General features: G+C 45.3%; 1 protein-coding gene across 1 annotated transcript in view; it reads right to left on the reverse strand.

Annotated features, from left to right (window-relative positions):
* Positions 1 to 7,684, reverse strand: part of TTLL6 (tubulin tyrosine ligase like 6) — a 28,656-nt gene extending 20,972 nt beyond the window's left edge. The window contains 4 exon segments of the mRNA XM_025203747.1: positions 1,558 to 1,598; positions 4,288 to 4,515; positions 5,043 to 5,158; positions 7,644 to 7,684. Of these exon segments, the coding sequence (XP_025059532.1) occupies positions 1,558 to 1,598; positions 4,288 to 4,515; positions 5,043 to 5,053 (280 nt within the window). The 5' untranslated portion in view covers positions 5,054 to 5,158; positions 7,644 to 7,684.
* Positions 7,685 to 10,569: the final 2,885 nt, after the last annotated feature.

Genomic DNA, 10,569 nt, shown 5'->3' on the forward strand with positions numbered 1-10,569 from the left:
TGGGGGAGCAGGCAGGGGGCTGGGGGCTGGCAGGGGTCCCCCCATGGTCCTCTCCCCCACCCCCTACTTAACAGCTCTGAGTCTGGGTCCAGCTCCCTGCTGCAGTGGGCGCAGACTGCCCGAATCATGGAAGCTCTCCGAATCTTTTCTGAAGATTCAGCGAGCTTCAAGTTGATTTGGACCTTTTTACTGGTCCCCTGATTCAATGAGGATTTGGAGATTCAGCCACTGAATCACCACCCAAAGCTTCGCACAGGCCTAGTATTGACCCAGAATGGGAAAGAACTTTAGTGGATGCAGTTTATTTATTTTTCTGTTAAGTTTTGGTTTAAAATCAGAGGACTGGATTGTGGCTATGGGGATGGCTTGGAGGCCATTGGGGTGCACCCCCATGCATGTGCACGCCCTGAGCATGGCAGTGTACCCTCTACAAAAAGGCCCTGCCGACAGTGTTGGCGGCACCTGCAAGCAGTCACCGCTCACCACCACGCCACTGACACCGCCGGCAGCATCTGTGGGCGGTCCACGATTCCCACTTGGTCGACTCTCACCCCCGCCCCTTCCCCACCGATAGCGCCAGTGGCATCTGCGGGAGCTCCCCGCTCACCACCGCCGTGTTCCTGCCGCCAGCGTGCCCCCCACCCTGCTGTGGGTACGCACTGTTCATGCAGTAAAGTGCTCCCTAGTGAAAGCCAGGGACCCCAGGGTTCAGAGCAGCATGTAAGCAGTCGTGCCAGGTATGGGACCTTAAGGACTGCCACATGAGACAGGGGCCAGGGGCCCAGAGCACACAAGTGCAACATGGGGCTGGGGCCCAGAAGCTGAGGTCTGGGGCAGTGGACCTTGGGCTAGGGGGCCCAGCTAGAGGAAAGGGGTGAAGCCAGGAAGGTGGAAGCCCCAAAGCAGGCTTGAAGGGATGAATGCAGAATCAGGGACAAAGGGCTCCCCTCTAAATACATATGTAAGGTATGGGCGTGACTATGGAGATGACTGGAGGTCACAAGTATTGTCCCTAAGGCACAACTGGGGCTGCCTTAAGGGAAAACCAGCCTTGTAGAATTTGGGGCAGAGAAAACCTGAGGGCTGTACACTGAGAAAATGCACCCAGGAAGAAGGTACCCCGGCCTCTGGAGGCAGCATTGCCAGTTAGAAGACCCTAAGACAGGGGTAGGCCACCCCCAAGCAAAGGCATTTTGCTTGGCATGAGCGCCTCAGGGCAGACAGTGGGGAAGGGGCTGGAGCTGCACTGCCACACGGATCGAGCCCCTCTCGGCCCCCCTGCTGTCTGCCCCTTGGCAGGCCAAAATCTTACAAGTTGAGGTTGCAGGTATTTTCAGCACTTTGCCCAAAAATATTGCCAACCCCTCCCCTTAGATCAAGTCACGGCAGGTGTGAGATAGGCAGTAGGGGGAGTCTGGGGAGTGTGGGCAGACAGGTCTGACGACTAAGTGGCATCAGATACCAGGTGGATCACCTCAGACTGTCATATTCCTCCTCTTCAACAGAATCACAATGCTTTCATTCCCTTTCTACAGCCAAGAAACAGGATAGACTCACCAGACTCATATTTGCAGTTGGTCAGATTAATCACAGGTCATCTGGAAAAAAAGAAAAAAAAAGGAGAGACACAGAGGCAGATAGACCAAAACCAGTTCAAACTTAATAATGAAGCCCTGGAAAAACTTTACAGTCGAGCTTTCACAAACTTACCTAAAAGCACTAATACAAATGAACACACTATTAAGCAACATATCATATCTCAACAGGCTATTCACTAGAAGTTTTTGCTCAGTGGTCACATGGAAAATTATTTCCTTGGGGAATAAAAGGGAAATAAAAAACGCACAATTTGTCTTTCCATAGATGAGAAAGGTACCATTAATTAGAATTCTCTGAAGACAATAACAGTGCAAGTCCAGTGTAAATGTTATATCCTGGTTAAAGAATCCCCAACACAAAACATCAGCAGAATGAATGTACAGACTGATTACTTAGCTATTTTGTAAAATTAATATGAAACATGTTTCTTAGAAACATTTGGTTATATACCTTACTTACCTAACCTCTAACCCTGAAACAGTACACAAACTATAAATAGGAAAATGGTGGCCAACAGGTAATGCTAAGTTCAGATAATGTTTAATTTCGAGAATTCTGTTGATTGGTAAATGCTATTTATTTATGCTGAACAAAAATGTTGCTGCACTGCAAGCTCCTCTTGTGAACTTCTGTCAGGAAACACAGCACAAACAAATTAAGCAGCTTAAAAAACCCACCTATCCTCTTGGAAACTAAGCTAAAAAGATGAACAGTGAAACCTCATTTATCCAGAAAGCTTGTTTGTTCAAAATGAGGCCATCTCCTCTATTCTGTAAATGCACCAAAAGTTCTCTTGAATGTCCTAATTAATTTAATGTCAATATTTTTTCAGATGAGATATCAGTGTACTTACTATACACCAAATTAAAAGGAAAAATATGAAGATAGTATCAGTAAAACACTACTGTGATGAGAGAGAAAGGAAACAAGTGAACAGATTTTTTTCGAAGTTAAAATACAGCTTCCTAAATAAAATACAGATAAAACATTTTTAAACACAGGGAAGGCATTTTTGCAATTTAGTTTCTAAGTTGTTCAGAGTGAGAACCTTGATTTGTTGTTTGTCTAGTCTTATGTATCTCTATGGTGATAATAAATAAACATAGCAAAATCATGACTGCCCAAAGAGCTTGGTCAACAGTAGTTAATCAAATGGGCATTAACCAGGCAGGACGTATGCACTGGAGTCAGTTAAGGTAGTCTGGACACTGTGAGTAGGGTAACTGTAATAAAAATAACAGTGCTTTCTTCCTTCTCATGTCCTTGTGACAGGGTGATTCAGCAGAATTTGCAGATTCATTGAAATGTGACATGGCCACACCACAAGTGTTTATAGCCTCAAACTTGCAACCTCTGGGCTATCAACCATGTGCCTTAGCAGCACACACGTCACCCCAGAGTACTGATTTGCTCTTATAGGTCCTGGTCTAACCCTGTTGAAGTCAATGAAAAGACCTCTAATGATTTTGAGCGGACTTTGGATCAGTCCTATAATCCCATTTAGCCATGCAATTAGCCATTTTGTGGATCTAATTGGGGTTTATAGATGGAGTTTAGACAGTAAGTGACTTGATAACTGATTCCACTTACTGCAGTTCTAATCTGATATGGATAAACACATGTGTGAGTGAGCACAGACAAGCAAGGCTGGGGCTAATTGGAAATCACAATTTTCTGGAAAGTTTTATACACTGAAATTACTTTAGCTGATTTTAATACAAAATAATAATGCTAATCTAATGCATTCTAACACAACAACAGAAAGCAAATGAACAAAGGGAGAGAGGGATGGAAAGAAAGGAAAAGGAAGAAAGGAGGAATGATGATTGCTAATTTTACCTCTAACATTACAATCCCACTGAGTAAGGATGAAAAGAGGGCACAGCAGTCCCAGCCAGTTCTGTCATGTAATGGTTCTGAACTACAGTAGTTGATCCTATTAGAGGCCCAAATATGATCTCAACATCACAGTATGATAGGAAAAAAGGGAACACATTTTAAGTTATAGTTATAGAAAGCTAATATAGCAATAGGTACTACAGCAAAGATAAAAGAAACTATTCTTTTTCCTTCATGTTTTTTTTGTTATGAAGCAACATTTGAGGTTATAACCAGAGAAACAGATGTGGCAATACTCAACAAGGCTGAGCCATGTGACACATGCCTATCAGAAAACAATGAATGAAAAAGCACTAGCTAGCCAACATAGGAACATGCTTCCCCAAAGTCATAAATCAAAGCCTACATCCTGATGTATTAAATGGGGATCCAGAGAATATTCTCCTCCAGTACTATACTATAATAGTAACTCATGCATTTCACACTAGCACTAGAACTCCCCTAAACTATTTTCTTTTCACTGGCACAAGAATATGGTAAAAACATTACATCTATTGTAGTAACATTACGTACTAGGTTCTTTCTAGATAGTTAAAAAAGTTCATATTCAAAGTCACTCAAAAACCTGCAGAACTTAAATATTACCATTCCTTATTTAACATCAGAACTGAATTCCATTATTTTGTCTCAGCTGCAAATTCAACACTTCCATATTCCTATTCCACTACAAACATCCAATGTTCCTTCCCCTTCTCTATAGGAACAGTCTGAATAACCCTGTTTCACAATGTCCCTTCACTACTAACACCCTCCTCTATTTTCAGGAGCCTTGTCATGTCAATACTTGACTCTAACCTCTTTCTCTTTCTTTTCTTTTTCCTGGATGTATTTGAATCTTGATTTTCTTTCTTTTCTCCATAGTCCACTGTTTCCTGGTCTGGGATGCCCAAGACACTTGCTTCTCCTTCTGTTGGTAAAACTTTTGATTTGGTTCCATTTTTGTTATCCAACTCTTCTGCTTTGTACTCATCTCCTTGAAACGATCTGTATTTTTGCAGCATATCTGATGCTTTCATCCTGTGGAAATATACACAACAAACCAAAAGCAAAGTAAATATAGTAGTACAGGGATAAGCAATAATTCTTTCAATTGTTCTGAGAATAGAGATGCTTTTTTCTAATCTAGCTGGTAAAGAAGGGACATAACTTCCTGCAGAGCCCCAAGTTAGGAAGGGGTACATTCAACTACTTATTTACAGTATTCCATTTTCCATGATTTTCTTCCCTTTCTAGAAGGATCAGAAGGAATATGTACCCAACTTGTTGATTTTAGCCAATACCTATTCCAATCTGAACGGCACCCCTTACACAGGAAAAGAGGTTTGTTTGACTCTTGAGCCTGTTGCTGACCCTCTACTTCAGTGATAATGATAACAACGCATTATACAATTGTCCTGGTCCCAGTCTTCAATGTAAAGTGGAAGCACCTGCATCTCCTGTCTCTCAAAACCTAGCACCCCCTCAACATCTTGCTTTCCTTCTATGCATTTAGTCCTCCTCAGATTTGAGTATAATGCTGTAGCATTGAAGAACCAGTGCCTAACCTGAAAGCCATCTTAGTGCTGACACCGGATCTGAGGGATGAAAAGACTCAGACTCCATCAAATCTGCAGGTGAAATCCAAGTCTAACAGGTCAGGTTCTCTTGCAAACAGAAAGCTCTGTGGCAGAGTACAGAGAGGTTAAGGGAGAGGAAATCTTTACCGAAGGTTTATTTTCCTTATATAGCTTCACATTTTACCCTGCCCTTCTGGCTTGAGTTGATTGAAGGCTCCTAGAAGTAAGGATTCATTTAAAGTATCAATAGCAAGTAGTTCAGAAAACAAACCTCTCTCAAACCTTTTAGTGACAAAAGTAGTTTGATTTTCATTTAGAATTTCACTAAACAGTATTTTATTTTGCATTTAAAAATCTTTGGTGTACCAAAAATTGAATTCCTGATCCTAAGCTCCACCCTTGGGGTTTGACATACCAGTAACCTTCCCACCCCAGCTCTGTCACAGTATCCCTCTCTCTGCACTCCTTGTTTCTACCTACTCACCCCAACCTCCTACAGTTCAGCTCTAGTTCCAATTTCATCCCAACAAAGCTGCTTTCTCCTTTGCTTAAGCCCAGAAAGGAGGGGGTCACTGAAAGAAGTGAAGACATATCTTCCCTAGTTTTTTTTCCCCTGATACCTAGAACTAGAAAAGCCAAAGGCTGAAACACCCAGTGTGGAACAGAATCCTTGGGAGATAGAACAGCTGTCCCAAGAAGTCTCTACTAAGCAGTGTTTTAAAGTTTGTATAGTCACCTACACTTGTGCAGAGTGGGTGCAAGACACTAGCACCAATGTGAAGAAAAGATATAATTGCACTTAACATCTGTTTGGCAGACATTTTGCACAGGGGTAACAAGAAAGGTGAAAAAAGGTGAGGATTCAGAAACACTGAATTAAAACTGTGTTAGAAAATGTTAATGTGTTTATAGCACTGGTTTTTTTTTTTTGCTTGTGTATATGTATGGTCTGTACCAAATTAAAAAAAACCCCCTGTATCTGAGCATTTTTAATCTACTTCAAAGCCCACTGCAGTCCTACTAATTTCAACAGGCTTTTGAGGAGCCCTTATAACACATTCATCTCTAGGCATATACACATCATTCAGAATGTCTCGTATTGGCATATTATTTCTAGTTTCATTCAGTTCTCTTACTGTCCCAAGCCTTAAACATCTGCATGGTTAATTAAGAATTACCTTCAAATTGTAGATATAGGTTAAACTGCAGATACAGAGTGTTCAAGCACTGACTCGTAACTTACACCTTGAAATTTAATGATACATCTCATTGCTTAGAAAAGCTTTGAGTACATCTAGGACTAGCCAGAAAGTGGGAATATTTTTCCCTCAACACAGGCAAGCTTGTATGCAGGTAACTCTCGGTATATCATCTACAAGGACTTTGCTCTCAGTCACAGTGCAACTTGATAAATTATAGCATGATAAACGTCCTCTTTTCCCTTCTGCCTGTGATCTATGTGCGCATCTCACAGGTAAGAGGAGCATAAAAAATTGGACAAGAAAATAAGGCTGCACTGAACAGAAAGAGAGCTCTTTGGTTAACATGGCAAGCGCTGGGCTCGAGAAAGGTAATGTACAGCGAGACATTCACTAGTGAATGCGGGAATTTAGACACATTAAGGTGCGTGAAGTCCTCTGAAAGAAACCCCAGGCTAACAATGGATAGGACAAGACCTGGTGAAACAGTGTCTAATGCACCCCTGTTGACTGGCCTGGTCAAAGGATGTTACTTAAAAATACATATTAGACAGACAGCTAGACAGACAGATGAAATCCCCACTGCCAGCATTGCTCCGTTTGGGCAGTGATACCAAGAGATGGACTCCGCCGCCTGCTGGGATTGCTCCAGGGAGCTCTTTTCTCCTTCTTCCCTTCCTTACCCTGGCAGAAGAGGGGCTTTTTTTCCCCCCAAAATATTTATTTTTATATAGATAAATATAGATCTATAGATATCTATAAATCTGTCCCTCTAACAAGCTGCCAGGTGACTCCCGTGCTTCACTTGGCAGATCAAAACACAGTTTGGCGGCAGCAGGCGGCTCAGGTGTGCTCCCTGCCAGGGAAGGCTGCATTTCCATGATGCCTCAGTCCTACAGCACGGGGAGGGGAAGGGGCTGTGCAGTCCCTCCCATCCATGCAGGGGGCACAGAAGGGAATTGGTGAGACTTTACTCACCAAGGCGCCGCTGGGGATTACAAGAAATAATGGCCACAAGCTAGCAGAGAGCAGAGTTAGACTAGATATTAGGAAGAACTTCTTCACAGTCAGGGTGGCCAAGGTCTGGAATGGGCTCCCAAGGGAGGTGGTGCTCTCCCCTACCCTGGGGGGCTTCAACAGGAGGTTCGACAGGCATCTAGCTGGGGTCATCTAGCCCCGCCCCTCTTCCCTGCCTATGCAGGGGGTCGGACTCGATGATCTATTGAGGTCCCTTCCGACCCTAGCATCTATGAATCCCACTACCCCAGAGAAGGGGGGGAGCTCTGCCCCCCGCGGACCCCTGCTCTTACCTACCCCAGCCCCTCGCGCTCCGCTCAGCCCTGCCCCGCCCCGCCACAGCCGCCCGCACCCCCTAAGGCTCTTAACCAACCTGTCCCGCCCTGTCCAGCACAGCCCACCCTGCTCGCTCGCTGCTGACCTCCGGATTGGCCAACACACACTGCCACACCCTTGGCTCTCCCGGTCCATTTCAATTAGCCTCTTGCTCTCCCATTGGTCCAAACGATAACTAGGTTGCTGATTGGGGAAGACTGAAAGGTGGGGGGAGGGAAGGTGGTTGTCATGGCAACGGCACGACGTGGCACCGGCACGCCGCTCCGGCCGCGAGCCGCTGTGCGGACTGATGCACCCGAGGCTGCGCGTGCGCACTTCGCTTCTCCGCCCCTTTGTGTGTATTGCGCTGGTCCTCCCAGCAGAAGACCAAGGGTCACCAACTGTCCCAACTACACACAGGGGGCGGGGCCACTTTTGAACCTCTGCAGCCAATCACAGCTGGAAGAAGCAGGCGGGATTTAAATACACGTCATGGCTTCTGCTCCTCCAGGTTCTTGGAGGCAGCAGTCGAGGGAGGGGGCGGAGAGCTGCGGGGGGGGGGGCAGAAAAGAGACCAGCCAGCACGGGATTTTCCCCAGTCCCAGGTGTACCCGGCGATGACGTCATGGTACCATAAACACGCCACCGTGACATCAGAGCACTCAGCTTGGTGGTGTGCAGGCATGATGACGTCAGTCACGTGCATCAGACGCCGGCTGTTGGGCTCACCCCGCTGCGGTGCTGCTAGCTGACCCCTCTTTAGGGCTGAGTTGGGATTGTGCTCGGCGGAGGCTCAGAGTCCCAGGTGTACCCGGCGATGACGTCATGGTACCATAAACACGCCACCGTGACATCAGAGCACTCAGCTTGGTGGTGTGCAGGCATGATGACGTCAGTCACGTGCATCAGACGCCGGCTGTTGGGCTCACCCCGCTGCGGTGCTGCTAGCTGACCCCTCTTTAGGGCTGAGTTGGGATTGTGCTCGGCGGAGGCTCAGGAGTCCCCCAAATCGGTGCCTTGCACAGCAGCTCCTCGTCAACTACAACCTGCAGAGCCAGTCCCAGCAGCCTGGTTTTGCTCTTTGCTGCCTCTGATGTCATCCCCCTCCGGGGGAAATCTGACCTCTGGTTGATGGGAGCCCTGTGACCACCCCCCGTTCAGAAACCATGGGTCGGGTCCTCCAGCATTGCTTTCAGATGTGTGAAGCTTAACGTTACCACAACTCGTGGCGGAGGTGATATCTTTCATTAGACCAACTAGATATTTGCACACACAAAAAATTAAAATCTTTATTTGCAATCTTTTGGGCACAGTCACCCTTTCTCAGGCATAGGAGAATGCACAGATTGTAAAATTTCTCCTAGGTGGCAATGAAAATTCATATTTCACATGAGAGCTGAATAGTTGGAATAGTTCGTTTTGTGCAAATTAGGCTCGGATAAAAGTTGGAACAGTCTTTTTAAAGGTTAACATTTGCATTTGTTTTCTGACTTTTAGGTGCATGTTTTTGTGTTTTTCAAAGCAACTGGCAGAGCCACAACCTTAACTTCAAAATTAAATCCGAGCTTCTCATATAACCATCTGACATCAGGAGCCTCAGCTTTTCAGACCCACAGAGTACCAGAGGACTCATAATAAAATTGCAAGAGTTGATGATAACCCCATCTGATGACTGTGGGAAATGACCTGTGAAGTCACAGGCCAGTTTTCAGAGGACAAGTACACACATGACAAAAATTGCCAATGCTTTTCCTCCCTTGTTTCCCTGGTAATTTCAGCAGAGAAGCCAAAACTTGAATGGGCTTTGAAGACCTACCTGTCTTCTTATGACTGTGGCTCCTAGGTGCTACAACAACACAAACAATTCATAATGATAGTAATTAGGGGTTTGACCATACACGCCTACACTGGAAAATTGAAGAGCCTTAGATTTTTCTCCTGGATGATGTGTCCTGTTGTCTTCCAGGGCATGTGCCAAGTCCTGCCAGTGGCCTGTGCTATGAGCACAGTTTTAGTAATTCTCTCTGGCACTTGAAAAAGAATTAATATATCAAATACACTTTTAAAATGTAATTAGGAAAATAATATGAAGACCCATTTCATTTTTATTCCTCTCTCTGCCACCTACTGGCATTCCTTTCACCTGCTATCGCAGCACCATCAAATGACATAAGCTCTTGGAGAGGGCTCCTGAGGGTTTGGAAAACTCCCCCAAAAGGATCATTTATATTATTGTTTCAATGGCACCCACAATGTAGATTTTCAAATGCAAACTAAGGCAGAGTTTACATGGTTAGACTCCAGTCCTGGAACGGGGCTCTGGATGGGTGCAGGTCTCTGCTGCCATAGGTCTAATTGGAGGATTAGTACCTACCAAACTAAAGACCAGAAGTAGGCTGGCACTACCATGACCTGTACTGCCCACTCTGTGGATAAGCAAAAGGCTTCAGTCCCTGGCACAGTCTTCCATGTTCCTTTAACTGGCATAAAACTCACATTAAGTAAGTAGAAATAGGAGTTAGATCAGGGGTAGGCAACGGTTTTTTCTGGAGTGCCGAAAAAAACACAATGTCTACATTGGAAGGTGCCGGAGTGCCGGCATGCCAGAAAAACAAAACCAGGGCAGGATGCACTGCATATTAGTATAGTTAATAATCATAAATGTTGCCTTTTATGGTAAATACCAGATTTTCTAAAAATTGTAAACCTGGTGATAATAAATAAAACTTCTGATCCTTTGATCAGAAACCTTTGAACTTCTGAAACTTTTGATCTTGTGTATTCGTTTTGTGCGGGTCCTCCCACAATAGCCCCCCAGCCCTGCTTGTGCCCCTTGGCTGCCACCCAAAGCCCCTGCCCCCCAGCCCTGCTGGAGGGGGCCCTCAGTTGCCAGGGCTATGGGACCAGGGACCCAGGTCTACAGCTCCCTGCCCCCAACAGAAGGCAGTGGCTGCTGCAGCAGGAGCCAGCTCCCCAACCCACTG

The sequence above is a fragment of the Alligator sinensis genome, unplaced genomic scaffold (genome assembly GCF_000455745.1).
Source record: "Alligator sinensis unplaced genomic scaffold, ASM45574v1 scaffold520_1, whole genome shotgun sequence".
Lineage (NCBI taxonomy): Eukaryota > Metazoa > Chordata > Crocodylia > Alligatoridae > Alligator > Alligator sinensis.